This window comes from Panthera leo, chromosome A1 (genome assembly GCF_018350215.1).
Source record: "Panthera leo isolate Ple1 chromosome A1, P.leo_Ple1_pat1.1, whole genome shotgun sequence".
NCBI classification, from domain to species: Eukaryota; Metazoa; Chordata; class Mammalia; order Carnivora; family Felidae; genus Panthera; species Panthera leo.
Window position 1 is genome coordinate 232,906,919 of NC_056679.1, and position 20,417 is coordinate 232,927,335.

Here is a 20,417-nt window from a genome sequence, read left to right on the forward strand (position 1 = left end):
GAATTGTTGACAATTTCAAGGCTGAGTGGCTCCTACAGGTTTCTTTACTCATTTGAAAAATGGTATTTTTTTTCGCCATAGGTATTTTTTATTAGTTCCACACACCCCGCCCCCAAACAACTAGGAATAGTTTATTTGGAATGCCTTTGGGTACAGTAAGCCACGTATGTAATAATATAATAGAAAATAAATTTTGGAGTAGGGAAACTTTTACAAACTACTCTTTCTTCAGCTTTGGCAGCCAAGAAACACCAGGCATCTCTAAGAAATGCCTTCATCTGAACGTGACCACAATAAATCAGTGTCAAACTACATTACTTCTGGTTACTTTAAGCCAGATCCTACTCCCTGAACATTCCACTTTCAACAAGCAGGGCCTGAATTGGAGAAGGTTTCAGAAGATCTCGTTTATCAGGCATCAAGGGAAAATTAAATGTATTGAGACGGCTTTCTGCAAGAACGGATGGTTAGGGAGAGCTTTGAGCAGAGACGCTTGCTTGCTACCAAGGTCGCTGGGCCGGCTAAGTGAGCTGCAGCCCTCTCGTCTGCGTGGTTCGCCCACAGGAGTATGTGCAGTCCCGGAGCTTATGGAGCCTTGACCGGGAGGCACACTTTCAGATGTAGGGAGCAGGTGGGTTTGCATTCTAGGCTTGTCTTGGGCTCTGATCCCTGGGAGACTCCGAACAAGCCAAGCCCCTAGACCTCGCTGCACCGGTTTCCTCATTTGTAAAGCATAGGGGCACTCAGGCCGGGGACCCGAATCGCCTGGACGGCTTGTTATCCAAGCACGGTGCATGTGCTGAGCCCCACGGCCAGGACCTCTGCCTTGGCAGGCTCGGGTTGGGGCCTGTAAATGAGGTGTTGCCACTGCTGGTTGGGGACCACACTCGGAGAGATCGCATGTGTGCAGACCTCTGCAAGATAGACTCTGATAATGACTCCGATTGCTTTAAAACGTGTACTGTTTGGGGGGCGCCTGGGTGGCTCAGCTGGTTGAGCGTCCGGCTTCGGCTCAGGTCATGATCTCTCGGCTTGTGAGTTCCAGCCCCGTGTCGGGCTCTGTGCTGACCGCTCGGAGCCTGGAACCTGCTTCGGATCCCCCGTCCCCCTCTCTCTCCGCCCCTCCCCTGCTTGTGCTCTCTCAAAACTAAATAAACATTTAAAAAAAAAGAAAAGTATACTGTTTGGTTAAGACTAGCAACACAGTTCCGGGGGAAAGAAACAACTGTCCTTTTGAGTTCTTTTCACCAAATTCAGCATATCCCTGGTGGGTGCAGAAAGCCACGCTTGAGGGCGCTTGGCAAATCACCCAACTGTGCGTGTCCACTAAGGGGAGGTGACGTGCCCTGGGATGGGTGCTGCAGGCTCTAAGGAGGGGCCCACAAGGTGCAGCTGATGACCATTATTACAAATGACACAGGAGGCTGGTCTGAAGTCAGTGAGACCCCAGGCCTCCTAGGCCACGTTTCCATGACAGCAAAAACAAACGTCCCTATACTACGTTTCCTCTTCCGGTCACCTTTCTGGAGATCTCCAACACTGCCTGACTGAGGCAGACCATGGAACACATCATGCTGTATTCCCACTTCGGCGAGGAAGGCCAGTTAGGAGTTTCGAGAAGTGCTTTTACGTGAGCCTGAGTCCTGGCAGGATGGCACCGGCAAGAGAAAGCCCTGGGCACCTGCCAGGCTCTCGCATGGTCATTAGCTCTCTCAGTCACACCTGATCCCCTAAGCTACCCATGAGGAAATACCCCTAAGAGAAATTAAGCGACGTGGTCAAAGTCGCACGGCCAGAAAACGGTCAGTTAGGAATCCAACGAGGGCCCGGTGCTTCGGGTCTGAGTTGCCAAGAACAAGGTGCTCCTGGTAGATTGGGGTCCTCCGGTTCGCACACACGCCTGCCTTGAGCTATGAACAGAAGCCAAGGGTGCCCCACCTGGCTGGCGTGTGCGGTTAAGTGCACGACTCTGGATTTCAACTCAGGTCGTGATCTCACGGCTGGTGAGTTCGAGCCCCACATCAGGCTCTGTGCTCGCAGCGCTGAACCTGCTTGGGATTCTCTCTCTCCCCCTCTCTCTGCCCCTCCCTTGCCTGCATTCTCTTTCTCCAAATAAATAAATAAATAATAACCTTAAAAAAATAAAAAAACACACACAACATTTTCCCTAGAAAACATCCTCTAGAGATGCCACAGGGCGCTCGGAGCATTTCCAGAGAGTGGCAGAATCAAGTGTCTACCTCACAAGCCTTGTCCTGATCTGAATTACCCAAGGATCTCCCAATCGCTGCTCGTGGGGCGTGCTTTCTGAAACAACCGTCAGGAGAATGGAAAGCCAACCTCGGCTGTGGAGCAGGAGGAGGAGAAGGAAGGAAAGGGGGGAAAAGATACAGACTATAAACCAAAGTACGTAAAACTTTTAATGAATCAACCTTACAAAAGACAATGGCATCAAAACATCGGACGCGTTTGGTACAAAACTGGTCCTAGGTTATGAGAACTAATTCTGGTGATGGGTGGCTGCACGCCTCTGGCCCGAGACACGACAGAGCAAGGCGACAGGACCGTGGGTCCCGTGGATGGCCGCCGGCGATGAGATACACTGGGTGAACACAGTCAACTTCCATGTGGGGCGACGGAATCAATTATTCACAAATACTGTGTGTTGTAATATCAGACTAGCGGATGCGGTTGGCCAGCTACCATATTTTCCAGGAGAAAAAAAAAAAAAAACATGCACTGGAAGATAATATACACCCCCTAGTTTTATTGCCTTAAGAATTTTTGTTTATTTCACCTCTGTCATCTTTGTGAATTCTCTGAGCGCATTTCTCCCATAACACACACTCCTTTTCCTTCTGCTTAGGAGTAAGCACAGTGCAAGTGGCAGAGCGATCTTGGGACACGTCAGACACCAAACGGTATGCCACCAGGTCAGAGGAACGAGTCTGAAAAGGCTCCATAGGACACAACAGAGCACGCACACCAAAAACGAGAGACAAAGCTCGCAGTCAGAAAGTGCATTGTACCTTCCCGAAAGTACAGTCTTCTTGCCGAAGTGAAGGCAACCCCTCAGGATGCCACGTTGCTCTGGGAAAGGGACCTTGACATTTCCGTGTTTACAAAGTACGTCTTCAGCTCCCCCTTGCCTTTCACGTTGATTATTCCTCGACACGTGCACGTGTACCCCAGGGTCTGGAGGATGAGGCTTGTCTCCTCAGTGACCTAGAAGCACAGGGACAGACGAAGGAGCGGTCAGTGCCTACGAAACACAGCCTCCGGAAGGTCGTTTGACCGCCAAGATCAGGAGCCAAAAGACATTCATGCTCTCTGGCCCTTTCATTCCACTCCTAAGAAATTAGAAGAAGACAGAATCACGCAGGAACAGAAAAGCCTTTTAGGGACAACGCGTAATTTCATGCTGCAACGGTGACAGACTCTAAACCGCCTAAAAAGTCAAGTGATCTCCAGGGCGGTGTAAACCATGATGCTGTCATGATCCCTATCGTGGCCGAGACCAGGAAATAAGGCAGGATCTGTTCACCCCCAAAGGAAAAATTGAAGCCCAGACCCACGCTATGACTTCAGCTACGTGAAGGTTACGTATTCACATATAAGAGACCTGCAAAGGGGCACCTGGGTGGCTCAGTCGGCTAAGCGTCCAACTCTTGATACTGGCTCAGGTCATGATCTCACGGCTCGTGAGATTGAGCCCCGTGCCAGGTTCTGTGCTGACAGTGAGGACCCTGCTTAGGATTCTCGCTCTCCCTCTCTCTTTGTCCCTACCCTGCTCCCTCCCGCTCTCTCTCTCAAAATAAATAAACTAAAAGAGAGAGAGAGAGAGAGAGAGACCCGGAAGAGGGAAAGTAAATCAAAATATACTGTAGTGGGATGTTACAAACTGTCATGAATGTCATTTCACAAAATCATGAATGTGAATAATGGATTTTAATTCAGATGGGAGAAGACACCCTGAGAAGCACCGTCAGCTCCCGCAAATGGCCCCCTGCTTCGGCAAATGCTCGAGAACAAAACTAAAAGGACAGTAGGGGTCTGCGCCAGCCTTAGCAGGGGCATGACACGCTGAGTCAGGTCTTCTCAAGCTTCCTCCCTTCACCGAGCTGACACAGAAGGTGACCAGGGCCGGGCCCCTCTCTTGCAGCCTGTCGACGTGATTCCCGCCACTGCCCCAGGAGGCCAGGACCCCCACTGCCGAATCGCCTCGGGTCCGGCTGTGTCAGATGGCAGAGGAATTTCCCGGGTAGGACGGCCCCTCTCTCTTAGGGGAGAAGGGTTGTACCGAGTCCTGCCCCATCTCAGCCTGAGCATGCACCGTGCTCTCCTCGGGGGCCAGGTCTGGGGATGACAGCTCAGGTCTGCGTGGCATTTATCTGCTTGAGTGTTGGCGAAGCCTCCTGCTGAAGACGCTTTCTCAAGCAGAGAATGGGTGAGGTGAGAACAGACTAGGCTACCAATAGAGGCCTCAGCTTCAGAAGTGAGGGCAGACCCCCGTGTCAGGAACACGGTCCCCAGCCAGGCCTCCCAGGTGGTATCTGGCTTTTGAGCAGAGAGGGAGGAGGTGTTTTTTCCAGAAACCCCTGGTAATGCTGCTCTGAAAGCAGGGGAGAAAGCAGAGGAGGAGGAGGGGGAAAAGGGGGAGGAGGAGGGACTTCCTCCCCTTGCATCAGGGGATGAACATGGCACCCATGGGACCCGACCACCTTGGCCGTGTGGGTGGCACCCACATGCTGTGCAGGCTTGTGAACAGCACAGCAATGGTATCACACGATTTTGCTTTTGGGGTGGGTGCCGTCGGGGGACCATGCAGTGGTGGGGGCAGTGGCCGCAGCAGTGAGCCAGCCTCCTTGAGCCTGGTGGCTGAGAGAGGTGGCAAGGGCAGACACTGCCATGGTGCAGAGGCAGAAATAGGAGGGCTGTGCTTACGAGAATCCAGGAAGATATCCAGAGGCCCCCAGAAGCAAGGGTGAAAGGTGCCATATAAAGATCTCAAGGGTAGTCTGTTGGAAAGAGCTGGATAAACCACCCTGTCTCCCTGTACTTTGACTCTGTGGCCAGCCCCTAGCACAGGTGCCAGCCCCTAGCCAATGTGTGGCCAGCCCCTAGCCAATGTGTGGGTCCTCGGGACCCTTGTGACCAGAGCAAGAAAAGAGGGTCACAGGTGCCGTATGTTCATGTCCTGTCCTTTGCTAGCTTGAGCCCAAGTCCTGGGGAAGGACAAGTGTAGCTGGGAGGTGAAGCCAGGGGCACAGGAAGGACTCTGGATCCTGGGGAAGAACCGAAGGAATACGGACAGAGCCGGGAACTCAGATTACAGACAGGGTCTCATGATGAGAGTTCTCAGGCATAATCAGAATTAGAGAATTCCAGAGGCGTCTGATTTCCGACCTGCCACAGAAAACAAACACATCTGTCGGAGCCTCGGGGGTTAATTCTGCAGTCAAGGTGTTTACTGGTGTGAAGTATCACACGGGCATTTGTGAGCTCTCCCTTGGAATCTGGAACACCAACCACACAATTACCGTGACGCAAGGAGGAGGGAGCTGTCTCCCCGACGAACAGTGGCCAGTATGGCTCCAAGCCCGGGGGCGGCCTGGCTGGGTGACACGCGGGCTTTCTCCAGTGTTCTGTGAGCTCCCAGGCTGGAAAGCGTGGTGGGCGTGGATGCTCTTTAATCAAAAGGACCTGTTCCTCAGGCCCGGGAGAAGCTTTTAACGATCTCAGCATCGTTTCTGATTCTTCCTGGCGTCTCACTACTTTCCTTGCACGTAAGTGGAAATGCGAAGCTACTGGAGACGGAGTGAACCGCGGCCTCAGGAGGAGGAACCTGCTGGACACAAACCTCCCGGCGGCTGAGCTGAGTGAACACACGCGGAGGGGCTTCTCCTCCCGGCTCCGGGTGCACAGAGACCCTCCAGGGGGCGCTGCTCAGCCCTAAATCACCTGGAGTTTTATGAGGCCCAATATCCTCCTGGAGACGGAGACACGCGAGCTCCAGCTCATTTCAAACACTGACCTGCAGGGGATTTACGACCTCCAGGAGGGAGCCCTCTCTCCGAACAGCCTCTCTTAAATGGGTTTTGATACGTATCCCAAATGCTTGAAAACCACTTGGAGAGTCGTGAAACATGTCTTCTGAATGTTCCAGGTGTGGGAAGGGGGGGGGGGTTCCTAGGTTGGCCTGCAGGTTGGGAACGTGCGTCCTTGATAGGAGCACCCTCTCCCCACGCCAGACACAAGACCCCACGCTGTCCAGGATCCCTGGAGCATCCCCGGGGCATCAGGAACAGCTAATGACACGCAGGCAGAAAGCCCTCGAGGCCGTGGTGCCATCATGGCACGGGTCAGCGAGGTGCCAAGGTGGTAGAACTCGCCTCTCGTGGTGGGCATCGAGGCCATCTCCACACACCGTGACGACCGCTCCAGCCCCGTTTCTGGTGAGAGCTCTGTCTGGGCTGGCTCTCGTGAGCACAGCCAGCCGACTCTTTTCCCCTGGCAACGTCTGGGTCTGACTGGGAAGCCCCAGACGTTCCTCTCTGCCCCACATCGCCTGCCACCTCTCCCCGTTCTCTGTTGCTTACTTTCGGCAACTGCTGACTAGTCATCCGGTGGGAAGAAGGTGAGATATAGGCCCCGTTCCGTACAAAAATTAAAGATATGCGATAGAAGGTTCACAGAAGCAGAGGCAGGTGAAGAGTGTGAAAAGCAAGTAGGCAGAAGTTTAACGAGAAGCCCGCTTTTGATAGCACTGGAGCTGGTGTCTTGGGCAGAATTTCAGAAAAGAACTCTGAATCTCCATCAGAATGTTAGGAGGCAAGGTTACTTGAGGACAGGGGCCAAGCCAAGGCACACAGAACAGGGACTTGTCGAATTCTCCATAAAGGGGGGGGGGGGGAGAGAAAAAAGCTTATTGTTTGCGTCCAGTGGTTTTCACACAAATTTGCCACTTGGCAGGAATTTATCTTCCAGAAGTGAAGCGTGGCATCTGGGGTGAAATGGGGAATCGCTGTGTTTTGAGGGAGTGGCGAATAGAAACGTCTGCAGAGACACACATGTGCACACGTTCTTCTCATTAGGAGAGGTCGGTCTCTCTTTCCAGGTGTGTGGCATTCTGCCCGAGCAACCTCCCCTGCGTGGATTCCAGTGCTGTCCGGTCATTCTCCATATCCAAATCCCATGCTGGCCCCATTTGGCGTTGCCATCTCATATCACCCTGAATCTCGTCCCTCGTCTTTCCCCAGTCGGCTCCTTTCTGCCTCCTTCCAACTCAGCCTCTGGGACGGGAAGTCTGGGGGCTCTGTCTGGTTTTGGTTGTACAATCCCTCTCCCTTGCAGGGCTCCCTTCAAGGTTCTGGTGCCAGGAGATGGAAGAGGAGAGAAGGGGCCAGCCTTGACTCGCTCAGGTGTCAGACTGCCATGCTGCTCGTTGGCCATCGTTGACTTCCTCCAAAGCTATAACCTTTACATTATTACGTTCCTCAATTATTGTTAAAGGCGAGTGCAGAAACAGATGACCATTTCCCCAATAAAAAAGACTTATGTCAATTTCAGGTTCTTTTCACCAATGAAGTAACTACCAAGATCCTTTGCTCTAATACATCATTGTCATTATGATGATGCTCATTTATGACTTCCGAGACAATAGACCTGGCCCGTGATGACGGAGCAGACTAGATTACCTGTATTTTGTCCAGCACGCCGGTGCTGTCCATCCTGCTGGCCACATTCACGGTGTTGCCCCAGATATCGTATTGTGGCTTCTGAGCTCCAATCACACCGGCTATTACAGGCCCATGGTTAATACCTGCAATGCATCAGAACCGGGCAAGAAGACTCAAGTTACAGCGACCGTCTTCAACAGAAAAGTTGTACAAGAGTATTTCTGAATCATCGTTATGCAGCCAACATTAGCCCAACTCACGGAATTCTAAAACAAAGAAAAATAATTTGTTTCTCTTCTTGGTCTTGATTCATACGTAGGTACCCAGATATCATTTTTATTCCATAATAACATAAAGTTGGCTATGCTTTTAAAAAAGCCAAACATTGTATCAGGACACCTGGGTGGTTCAGTCGGTTGAGCGTCCGACTTCGGCTCAGGTCATGATCTCATGGTTTGTGGGTTCGAGCCTCACGTCGGGCTCTGTGCTGACAGCTCAGAGCCTAGAGGCTGCTTCGGATTCTGTGTCTCCCTCTCTCTGTCCCTCCCTAGCTTGTGCTGTCTCCCTCTCTCAAGAAAATAAACATTAAGAAAATTAAAAAAACCAAAACATTATAATAGTTTTCTTAAGTTTTTTTTTTTTTTAAAAGATCTTTGATTTGGGGAGAGAGAGAGAGAGAGAGAGAGAGAGAGAGAGAGAGGCAGAGAGAGAGGCAGACAGAGGATCCAAACTGGAGCTTGAACTCACCGCAGGGCTCAAACTCATGAGCTGTGAGATCATGACCTGAGCCAAAGTTGGTCACCCGACTGAGTCTTCTATGTTGCTACATAATCCTAGATAAGAGATGATCACTGTTCTCCAGCAGTTTTGTGGTTAATGTTAATTTTTGAAATATACACCTTTCTGTTTCAAACAGCTACACTGAATGGATATACCACATTTACTGGCAGTCTGGTCACTGATGGACTTCTGGGATCATGCCAACATCTCGCTGAATCCGCCACTTGCCCCCACACCAGTGTGGCATTTTCTACCTGCTGCGCACTGTAAAACTCTGGGGATGCTCACAACAGCCTGTGCAGTGGGTACTGTTATCACCACCTCTGGATTCAGGCAAGAAAGCAGGAGAGGGCGCCATCAGACAGGCAGCAGATGGCAGTGGCAGCCAGCTCCCTGGCCCTGCTGGTAAGGATGCTGCCATGCGCTTCTCGCGCACGAGGCTTCTTCCCACCTTTCAGGTTGTTCCCTTTGATAATGTCCCAATGCCAAGTTTACTGGATTCCAGAGGACCATGTTTGTGCCTCTGATTTCCATTGCTAAAGCACCTTCAAAGGGCTCTCTCAACGCACACCGTGCTAGTGAGGGAGTCTACCCAGGCCAACTTTAGAACAATAACAGGTCCTAGTGTGGGCAATATAGAGATTTTGACAGAGTTCAGATTTGAGGAAATTCTCCTGGGAGAGGCCCCCAAGAGCATCATGTTTGGACGGGTCCTGGGGTAGACAGGCTCGCCCCCGGGGAGCAGGTGCAACCCACAGGCCGTCTCCGCACAAGTGGGGGGACGTCTCTTTTGCTTGGGTTCTTGTCCCCCTTGAGCTGGGCTCTTTACAGCTCTGCACTCATCAGATTGAGGACAATCCAGCCTCTGGCATAAACCTCCTCACAAACTGATTCTCCAGGGACAGCCATCAAGAGGTTGCTGGGGCAACTCAGGAGGCCCCACTCTCCAGCCCTGCTGCCCCCTGGCTTGCCCATGTGACTGCCCAGATAATCAGGCAGCCTGGCCCACCACTAACAGAGGAGGCCATTGCTCTGATTGTCCTCTCTGTAGCTGCGATTATAACCCCACGGTCATCACGTGCTGACACCTGAGCTCAGCGTGAGCCTTCACACTGCCCGAGACATGGGCCGTCTCCTTAGAAGTCTGATCAACTTCTCTAATCAGAGAGGCCTGGGATTCTCTCCCAACTCCCATGCACCAGGTAGGATGAGTCCTTGCCCCAGGATCTCAGTTCAAACACACAGACCCATAGTTATCCCAGCAGTGGTGCGGAGGAAGGCCACGGAAATAGAAACAGAGTTATTGACTTCGGTTGATTATGCCCTAGGTGTGTGTTCTCGCCTAGATCTAGGACTCCTGCCTTGCTGCAGGAGTCAACTTGTACTGATTAATGAGGGTGTTTTTGAGATCCCTTCTCCCACTGCTGTACTGCTTAGTGCACTACGGCTTGTTAGAGACCCGAGGCAAAACTTCCTCTTTGCAATGGAGAGGTAGGCAGGAAACGGTATAAACGGCATTCCACAAAACCTCTGAAGGTATGCAAGAGGCAAAAAAGAAATTCTGCTTTGCTTTTGCGGAGTGCTCAATAAAGCCCACACTGTGCTTTAGACACCCCAAAGAATTTGGTCCAGCCGCCGGCTGCTGGCTGGTGCCCTCGAGCCCCCTCTGCCATCAGCTTTCCTCCGGGCTGCTGAATCCTGCTGGGTCAGTGCCTGGCGGGGTAGGCAGTGGGGAGAGCCTGGGCTGCTGACTGCTGGCACGGGGTCAATCTCCACTTAGTGCAGGAATGTGCTCAGATTTTGGTTCCCGCTGACCGACTGATTCTGCAGCTTGACATGCAGAAGAGGACGTTAAGAGTGAATTCAGCATTTCTTATTTGTATCATCTAATTTTTTTTTTTTTGAAGTATTACTCTTCCAAGTTCCTACCATGAACTGCCACTGGATGGCGCCACACACCCAAGTGCAGCAGGGCAGGCAGACCCCTGAGAGAGAGGCCGAGGGGTGGGGAAAGGCAGCCCCAGAGGCCCGCGAGACCTTGAGCTTCCTCAGAAACCTAAAAGAGCTGCCATGTGGGGTGACTGTATAGACGTTATTAGTTATTCAGTCATCAGTGTAAACACTCAAATTCTTCTCGAAGAAGGCCCATTCAATTGCTCGCATTAATCTGGGAAATACCGTTAAGGTCCAGACCAAGAAAGCTGTGATGTTTGGGGAAGTAACACATGTGATCAGCAAACACCGATCTCTATTTCACCTTGCAGTAAAGAGCGGTAGTATTTTGGTTTGAATGCGTTTACTAATCGAGCAGATCATTCTAACGTGGAATAAAAAAAAAAAAATTTTTTTTTTTTTGAGGGTAGTTTGAAAGGTCGAGGAGCTCACTTTCTAGGCTGTCAAAACAATAAAGAAGCTCGAGGATCTAGGGGACACCTGCATGTTCGATGCGGTCAGCAGGCTGGGGGGAAGCCTCCCACCGGCCTGCCCCTTCTCACCTGGGTATAAGGTGAGGCCCATTGTGCACGGAGGTGAGAAAGTATAAAGCAAAACGTGTCCAGGTGCTGACAATGAACAGAATATACAAGCAGTCAAGAGGCCACATTATAAGAGATATAAAATATTTCTGGGTTTTAAAATTCAGAACATAGGCAGAGCAAAGGAAGAAAATCGCTCGCCATTTATCGGGATTTTTTTTTTTTAAGTTGAAATCTGTATCCAAAAGCAGGGTAAAGCCATTCAAATGGAATTTGTTAAAAGAGCTCCTCTTATGCGTACTTGCTTTCAGAAGAAGCAAAATGTGTTGCCAAGAGGAACATAAAATGGTCAAAGCAGCTCTTACCAATCACAAATGGCCATAACCACAAATATGGCAAGACAGCCGCGTGCTAAGCCGAGCACGTAAAACACACTTTTTATTTTTACAGACGTTTGTAAAAGGCAAGTAAGCACGAAACATGCTCATGGACCAGCTTACAGGGAAGAGCCTACTAGAAAATTTAATTTTGTTAGTGTTTATTCTTGAGATAGAAAAATTTTAAATCTTAAAGGAAGCTGGCCTTTTCTCTCAGGGCTGAATCTTCAATCAGAAAAGCTATAGCTATTTCAGAACCTGGGACGTACGTTTGGGGCGTTTGGAGGTTGTGAGCCTAGGAGTGTGTGACTATTTCAACAGTTCTAAGCTGCCTTAAAACTGTTTTGTTTTTTTGTTTTTTTTTTTTTTTTTTTTTACATTTTTGGATCTCCGAAGTCTGGATGCATCTTCCAGCCCATGCTAATTTCACTGGCAGCTGATCCTGAAATAATACCGTGGTTTGCAGTCAACGGCTCCTCGGGATGGTCTAAGGCCGCGCACGCCGTGCCTGGCGGAGGGGCCCTGGCAGGAAGGAGGAGGCCGTGGGACTGAAAGCCAGCTCACGGTCCACTTGCTAGACATAGTGCTCGCAGCCTGGGTCCAACCAAAGGGGGTTTTGTTTTCTACTTTGCACTGAAGTGCCTCAGAGGCTCCTAACTTCCCTGAGCCTGTCCACCCCCTGCTCCCCCAAATTCAGTCCACCGGCACTCGAGACACAACCGCCAGGACTCTAGTCCGGCGTGGCAAGATGGCCGACGGTCCCGGTGCGCCTGTGCCCTTCCGCCCCCCCCCCCCCCGGAAGTCAGATCCCTTCACACAACACTTCCGGTGCGCCTGTTCCTTACGCCGTGCGCTCCCCCGGAAGCCGGCGCTCTTCACACAACGTACCCACTCGCAGCTTGAAGTCGTTGAAGGAGTGTTTGTTGATAGCGTCCAGCTTCCCCACCAGGGCAAAGGCAAACTCCACCATGGTGCCGATATGCATGTACTGCCTCTCGGGCTCCTGAGAGGAAACAAACACACGCACGTGGGGTTAGAGGTCAACCGGCAGGGAAACGGTCCCTTGGGTCACAAACCTGGGCTCCAGGCAGACAGCAATGCTTGAGGTCAAGGGCCGCAATGCCCGGCAGACAGGCGTGTGTGAGGATTACTCATCCTCCCAAGGGGACCCTGTGTCCCGGTTCATTTTTGTGGCCGCGGGGAGACCTGAGGCACTGGAAGACACGGAATGGGACCTATGTCGTCTTAACCCAGAAACTGCCGGCAGAAGACACTTCGAGGAGGGGCTGGCTCCTGGTTCTCCGCTGGCCTCTGGCTCCTAGGGTGACCTCTGGCCCCCTGCTGGACTGGCTAATGGGAGGGCCAGGGAAGGTCAGGGAGAGCAGGGCAGAGAGGTCGGGGTCCTTTCCTCCCCTTCCCTACTCCACACCTGCCACACGGCTCACCTCGGTTCTGGAAACACCCCATCTTCCCTTTTAGGGGAAAGGTGTTACCTGTCTCCCCCATCCCCCCAAATTCATAACCTCCAAATCCTCAGTATTTGCTTTGCAGCTTCTCATGGCTATCATTAAATAAGAGATTAGGATCCAATGAGGGATTAGTGACCAATCCAGCATGACTTGGTGCCCTTCTAGAAAGAGGAGATTAAGACACACAGAGAAGGCGACGCCAAGAAGCAGGGGAAGGATGGCGTCTAGGAAGCGAGGACAGAGGCTCAGGAGACACCAACCCCGTCTGCACTTGATCTCTGACCTCTAGTCTCCAGAAGTTTCTGTTGTTTAAGCCGCCCAGGCTGTGGTGCCGTTACAGCAGCCAGAGCCAGCAGATACAGGGGGGTAACGATTTCCTGCCTTTACTGTCCCTGGGGATTTATTGCCCCTTGAGAAATAGTTATCAAACACATAGAGCTGGAGGAAAAGACCAGTTCAAGGCTCCCAGTGAAGGTAAGTGGGAATCTGTATTCCCATTTACTACTAATTTCTATTTCTATTTCTATTGCTATTTCTATTGTACTAATTTCTATTTCTATTTCTGTTACTAATTTATATTATTAATTTGTAACACCTATTATATTTGTATTTCCTTTTGAAAGTCACCTTTGTAAAATTTCTATTTGGGGTTATTTTATAAACACAGATTCTTTACTATTATATGCGTATAACTCATAAAAGGTGTTTACATGTCTGAAAGGTTCCCGCTGCCCCAATATTTAACGACTGGGCGCACCAAGAAGGGGCGTGAAATGCAGTCCCAGCCCTGGCCTGCATCTGTGGCTTGTGGTTTAGAATCAGTGCGGTCTTTTATTTCCCTCACTCGTCTGTGAGCTCCCCAAGGGCAGAGACTATGTTCTATTAATCTGCGTCTCCACAATATGAAAGTGTCTGGCCCAGGAGAGGCACCTGATACGTGTTTATTGAGAGACTGCATTTAGATCGCCGGTCGGGTAGCCTAGAGGAAGTGCGTAGGAGGAAGGGAGAGCCTTGCTGAGCTCTGGTGGAAGGTCATTGCCGACTGATGCTCATTTGGGAAACATACACCAGGGGCGGGGGGGGGGGTGGCACTGACACACCCACTGAAGTGGGGGAAGGCTCAGAAGGGGACACAGGGTATTCAAGCGGGAAGACGGGGAGCAGCCTCAGCCGGCTGGGGGAGGAAACAAAATCAGTAAGGACGCTAGAAATACTTGAGAGAAGAGCAGGAGGGGTGGCCCTTTGTGGAGCTCAAGTGTCTGATCCCGCAGGGGGCCCCAGCAGAGCAAACTCAGAGAGAGAGAGAGAGAGAGCTCTCAAGACGGTGAGAGGGGAGGGACGTGGTGACCATGGGGCGCATTCACCATGGAGGGTGAAACCAGCAACCAGCTCTGAGGGTTTCGGGAGGGATGAGGGAGGAGGACAGTGGAGACAGGGGATGTGTCCTGCACCCTGAAGGTGACAGGGGGATGGAGAAAACCAAGGTAACGGCCAAAGGAGAAAGGAAAATGACAATGGGGTTATTCCCCGAAGGAGTCAGGAAGGGTAGCACCAGGCAAGTCTCTCGATGTAAACACTGATGACACCTGAGTCGGATCATTCTTTGTCCCGGGGCCGCGTCCTGTGCCCTGCAGGATGCTGAGTGGCACCCCTGGCCTCCTCCAAGAGATGCCCCCTTCCAGGACTGACAAGAAAGAATGTCCCCAGACACTGCCCAATGGCCCCGAGGGGCAAGCAGCTGGCCGCCGAGATCATTGCACTAAATAACATAAACATGAGCAGAGGAGTCACTGAGAACGTCCTTCCTCTCCTTGGAGAAATCCTATCATTCCAGAGAAAGACCGATGAAACGCTATTGTTTCCACAAATCCTCAACTTAAAAATTGCGAGAGAAAATCCACACAATTTAAACAACTGGAACTATGGAACACACTGCCAGGTAACGTCGGTGAAAATGCCATCATTTCTTTTTTTTTTTTTTTTTTTTTACAGTTTTTTGTTTTAATTTGAGAGAGAGGGGGGTAGAGAGAATGAGTGGGGAAGAAAGGCAGAGGGAGACAGACAGAGAATCTCAAGCAGTCTCCGTGCAAAGCCCGACACGGGGCTCGATCCCACAGCCCTGGGACCGTGACTTGAGCTGAAATCAAGAGTCGGACGCTCAACAACTGAGCCATCCAGACGCGCCGCAGAGTCATTGCTTGAAAACGGTTCTGCTCTTCTATCAGAGCGCGCTAATGTTTCTGGTCTCGTGACCCACGGGGACCGCGTGATTGGGAAGTTCATGCCTCCAGTCCGTTGGAAACATCTTGCTCCTAAACAGGAAGCACAGGGGCGCCTGGGGGGCTCAGTTGGTTAAGTGTCGGACTCGGTTTCAGCTCAGGTCATGATCTCATGGTTCGTGGGTCCAAGCCTGGCTTTGGGCTCTGCGCTGACAGTGTGGAGCCTGCTTGGGATTCTCTCATCTCCCTCTGTCTCTGCCCCTCCCCTGCTCTCTCTCTCTCGCTCTCTCTCTCTCTCTCTTTCACACTTAGACACACACACTCTCTCTCTCTAAAACAAAATAAACTAAAAAAAATAAACTGGAAGCACGAACTCTTAAATCAACAGGCAGAATCCTGTGTAGTGAACATCACGACTTCCAGCAAGGGGGACAGATTTGCCACAGGGGGGGAAATGGTTTGCTTTCTCCTGAACCACGGTAAGACAAACCAGCTTCCTCCCCTGATAAATGATCACCCATCTGTTTTCATGCAGCGGGTGTAAGCTGGAGGTTTTACTCGACCTCCGTGATGAATGAAGAGATTGAGTTCTGGGAGTGGGGTTTAAATCCAACGTCCGTAACTTGTTCGGGCTTAGTAAACCCTGGAAAAAGTTATGCTCGGTCTCAAGAAGAGCTCAGTTCGTTTCAAGAAGTCTTTATAACTGAGCTTTTGATAAATATTTGATGACAGTATAAAGCAGCTCTTTCTCCCACGACCCAAGTGATTTCTGTGAGACGTCTCCAAATATTTAACCGACTTCCAGTGACATGGCAATAGACACATTGAGCGCCCCGGAACACATCTTGCGAGCCGTTTGCTTTGGAAGTTCCACCAGCAAGGAACCCTGCTTAAGTAAATGCGTCTTTACTGAGGTTGTTTTGTAACTCAAGTGCCTGTCTGGTAAACACCGAATTTTTTTAGGCTGAAATTGACGTACACCTTGCCTCCTTCCTTGACCTCTCTTCTCTCCTCCCTTCTCTTCGTCCCCCCAGCAAACATTCACTGTGCCCCTGCGGTGGTGGCATCTATTTGATGCTGAAGGTTTACAACCACTGCCCAGGAGCTGTTCTCCCACTTGAGGCCCCTGGGAGATCCCCTGAGGTCTGTCCCTTCTCTGAAGGGAACGTCCACTGTCGCCCCGGTGAGCCGACTGGCACGGCCTGAAGATCGGCTCGCACCTGGGGAGACACTCGAGTGTCCGGAACCCGTCAGAGGACACCCCTGGGACTCACAACGTCCCAGTGTGAACCCAAACCCCGAGGCACGAAGAAGGATTTATGGAAAATGGCCTGACTGCTAGGCCATCTGTGGACCCGTCTAGACTCACTCAACTCACATTCACTGTTTTCCACCCACCTCACTTTACAGAGAAAGTATTTTACTAAAATGCACATTAGGGGATGTTCTAGCAAGCACTCCCCCCCCCCCCCCCCAATCACGTTTTAAACCATTTTCCATGAGAAAGTTAGTTGCCAAGCACACGGGTCACTCAGACCCACTGTCATGGTTATGAGGGTCCGTACCTGACGTGGCCCGGTTTTCAAATATACTAATGGAGGAGTGACAGTAAGATCGTCCGTCCGGACACTGGAACGCTGACCTTGTGCCGGCTGCTGGGAATTCTCGAAGGCTACATAGCAGCAGTGTGTGCCTGAAGGTATTTAATCCTCACGCTGAGTCCCGTGAGGGACTTTCTGTCTTCGTCCCCACCGTGCAGATGGGGCACGGGAGGCCCCGGGTGCTTCCTAACAGGTGGGAGCCGCACAACCAGGCTTCCCCGCCAGGAGTCTGAGTCCGGGGCCCTGTCGTAGCAGCGCCGTCGACTTGCCCCCCACCCCGTGCGCATCTAGAACGCGGTGGGAACCGTGCCGTTGGCATTTTATGTGTCAGCCTCGAATCTTCGCATCTTATCTTTGCGTTTCCTTCCACTTTAAAACATTTTGCGCTGCACTCAGTTTCGTGAGCTTCCTTGGGGTAGATTTACGCAAAATATGCACAAACCTGTGGACAAACAGGTAAGCAGTTTCCTTGATAGCCTTGATGGTAAATGGTGGCAGGTGGGTTGGATGATGAGCCTAAGAGATACTCAGCTGATGGAGAGCTATCACCGGGAAGTCGTCACGAATGGTTCTGGAACTGTCCGCCACCCCCGTGGACGGCTGAAACCGTACTCGGTATTTTCGAGCACGGACGGTGCATCCAAAACTAACGTTAGTATTCCATGTCCTACGAGACAGCTTTTCTTCTTGACTCTCCTGCTTTGCCGATGGCATCATCAGCGGCAGATCCCTAAGTCGGAAACCCGAGATGCTGGCGAGCCTGGCCTTCTACGCCCCCTCCACCGCGGCCCCTCAGCTCCCACGTCCGCCTCGCATGGGCACGCTTCTGCCATTCACCTCTTCCTTTATTTTCCCCAGGACCGCGGTTTACATCCTGACCACCACTTGTCCGAATGTAGGAAGTTCCCGAATTAACTGTCGGTGCTTTGGAATCAGGCAAAACTAGGTCCAGCCCCAGGTTCTATAACCGTTAGCTGTGTGGCCTTGGCTGAGTCACTCAACTTCTCTGGGCATCAGTTTCCTGGTCTGTAACGGGACAAAAACTGCCTATCTCTCAGGGTTGTGGGTAAGGTGAAATGAATTTGTTAGATGGATGCAGCCTATATCCTTGGGGCTCAGGATTTATTTAGTTTCTTTCATGATGGTTTAGAGAAGCAGGTCACTCTGACGTGAAAAACATCGAGGAGGAAAATGTCAGAAACTGTCTCACGCCCTCGTTCAGAACCTTCTCCCTTCGAACACACTGGGCATCCTACGGGGATGCCCGGCTTTGACGATGACCTAAAAGTCTGCCATTTCCAGTGTCTTTGAGACTCTCAGTGGATATAGTGAAGATCAGTGGTTTAGTTTCTTTCGGTTTGCAGCTTCCTGTTAGTAGCACGAAAGCAGGAAGAGATTTCAGTCTGCTTACAACACATCACGGTAGCTTTGGTGTCTGTACAGAAATACACAGCATCGGGTGACGCTTTTCATTTCAGCAGAGACCCGAACTGTTTTCTACTTTCTCCAGTAAAGGGAACTATGGTTATTAGTCTCAAAGTGTGCTTTAGCTACCAGGAGCCCGGCAGCAGAGGGTCTCAGAGCGACTCCCCGATTCTCCCGTAGTCACCCTGGCAGAGACCCCTTGCTGTGGATGGACGTTTGCACCCCCGAGAAATTCCCATGTTGAAGCCTAATCCCCAGGGTGATGGATTAGGAGGTGGGGCCTCGGGTTAGGTCATGTGGGGGGAGTCCTTGTGAATGGGATTAGCGCCCTCACTAGGAGGGGCTGGGGACGGCTGGCTTCCTCTCTGTGCCTTCCGCCAGGTGACACACAGCGAGAAGACAGCCACCGGAAAACCGGCAAGAGGGTCCTCGCCAGACATCTCACCTGCTGGTGCTTTGGTTTTGGACATACCAGCCGTTGGAGCTGTGAGAAGTAAAGGTACGTTGTCACCCAGTCTACTGGCGGTTGCTAGGGCAGCCTGGGCTGACCGAGACTGTCTCCGGTTTTCCCAGACACTCTCCACATCACCCGACATTGGAATCGTTTGCACACACGCCTTTCCCGGACTGTAAACTTCGGGGAACGCTTGCCACAGTGGGGAAAGGAAACACCTGCTGGATGTCCCACGAGCTCAGTAAAACCTAGAACAGCCGAGCCTGAGACGGAGCCATTAACCTGAGTCGCTGGATGCGGATGGGAAACGTTTTTTCTTTGCTTTGTTGGCAACTCAGTTTTGCTAATACGCTGGATGCGCGAGTGTAGGCATCTCACGGGCTGATCATATGGAGCCTGGGAACTCATCGGGGGGACGGGGGGAGCCAAATAAAGGAGACACGCTGGCGCCCTCCGCAACGGTGTCTCTATGGGGTGAACTGGGCGAGAACCAGATGGAGCCAAGGGTAGTGCTTAGTAACTACCCTCAACCTGCCACTCTGGGTCCACTGCTGAATTTGTTGGCATATAATAAATAAAAATACTAAATTCGTTTTTAAATGATTGTAAAATCAAGTAGTTTTTACTTACAACAAATAATTAAATAGACTAAAAAGAGACTAAGAATACAAATGCTTTCTAAAATTTTGAAAAGCACCGGTGCTCATTCCAGGGTGAAGAATAAAACCTCCCTGCCTCCTCCTGCTTCTCTGCTCCTTCCCTCCCCTGTATTTTCTGGAGCAACAAATTATTTCTTGTCAAAGTGGTGCCAGCAATGGGTATCCATCTACTTGAGATTGTGAATGAGAGCTCGTGGTTTGGTTTATCACAGCAATAATATAATCCAAGCGAGAATCTGAATGCAAAGTTTTCATTCCTGTGTTTTTGTTTCAACCTATTTAAGCTGTCAGTGATGTTTCTCTGAAAAAGTTCAGAAGCATTTATATAATGGCTACGGCCAGAGAAACCCTGGTCATTGACTAGGCCACGAAGGATGGTCTTCATACACCACAGAGCCCCTCGGAGGTCGAGGAGGCGAGGCTCTAGAGTGCAGCAGAGGGCATGGGGCAATAGGGAGTCGTGGGGAGTGTGGCAAACTGAGAACACGCTCAAGTCTAAATGAAGCAGCTGCTTCTACGTTCCAGCTGATGGACACTGTCATCGGGGATGAAGATCAGGTAGATAATCTACCAGTTTTCAGGAGAAGCCGGAAGTGATAATTTTTTGATGAAATGTCCTTTTTCTAAAAAAAAAGGACTCTGTAAGTCAAGAAAAACATACTTGGGACCACAATTTGCTGTCAGGGTTTACCGTGCAAAGGCCGTGGCCTGGAACAAGCAGGAGGCTTTGCACCCGGGCGTCCTGCAAGCAGGTGAGGTCCTGGCAGGTGGGGGCGGGGTGCCGGCTGCTGACTTCCGTCCCTGGACGCCTACTTGTCAGGCGCGTGTTCACGGAATCACGAGTGGGGTTAGCACGCCAGCCTGTTCTCAGTCTGACGTTTCGTTTCTTGACAAATGCCTGCTTCTTTTAAAAACAATCAGTTGTGATGCATAATTCAACCGACCATTTTGTCACGTTGCCTTTCAGCTTAAAATCAGAATGTACCATTTCATTTAAAAAATCCAAAGGCGGTCAGCCCTACTCTGACCAGGTGTTGACAGGCTGCTATGCATCCGTTTTCCCAATGGAGAAGTTATGCTGCCCCCCAAGTAGAAAATGAGGAGGTTTTCTAGTCTTACATGTAAGAGCTCGATTTCAAAAGGCTTTTACCCAGATAACTCTGCCTCTTTTGGGATTTAACGAAAGCACATTAATCCTTGATGAACCCAATATATTTTGCAAATCGAATGTCTCTTGTTGCCAAACTAAATATTTGGCCAAACAATACGTAGCAAGGTTT

The 20,417-nt window shown here is 50.9% G+C and overlaps 1 protein-coding gene and 1 long non-coding RNA gene across 7 annotated transcripts in view; one reads left to right on the top strand and one right to left on the bottom strand.

Moving 5' to 3' along the window:
- Positions 1–2,402: 2,402 nt before the first annotated feature.
- ADCY2 (adenylate cyclase 2) overlaps positions 2,403–20,417 on the bottom strand; it is a 412,867-nt gene continuing 394,852 nt past the window's right edge. For 5 of the 6 annotated variants that reach the window (XM_042953381.1, XM_042953369.1, XM_042953390.1 and 2 more), the window contains 3 exons: positions 12,199–12,313; positions 7,698–7,822; positions 2,403–3,225 (listed from right to left, as the gene is read on the bottom strand). In XM_042953381.1, the coding sequence (XP_042809315.1) occupies positions 3,073–3,225; positions 7,698–7,822; positions 12,199–12,313 (393 nt within the window). In that variant the 3' untranslated portion in view covers positions 2,403–3,072. Of the gene's footprint in view, positions 3,226–7,697; positions 7,823–12,198; positions 12,314–20,417 lie in introns of those variants that run through there. The other variant, XR_006206545.1, reaches the window with a different exon arrangement.
- On the top strand, positions 5,443–7,113 carry LOC122228406. Its single transcript, XR_006206563.1, has 3 exons — positions 5,443–6,166; positions 6,252–6,455; positions 6,973–7,113. It is a non-coding gene; the product is annotated as an uncharacterized LOC122228406 (long non-coding RNA).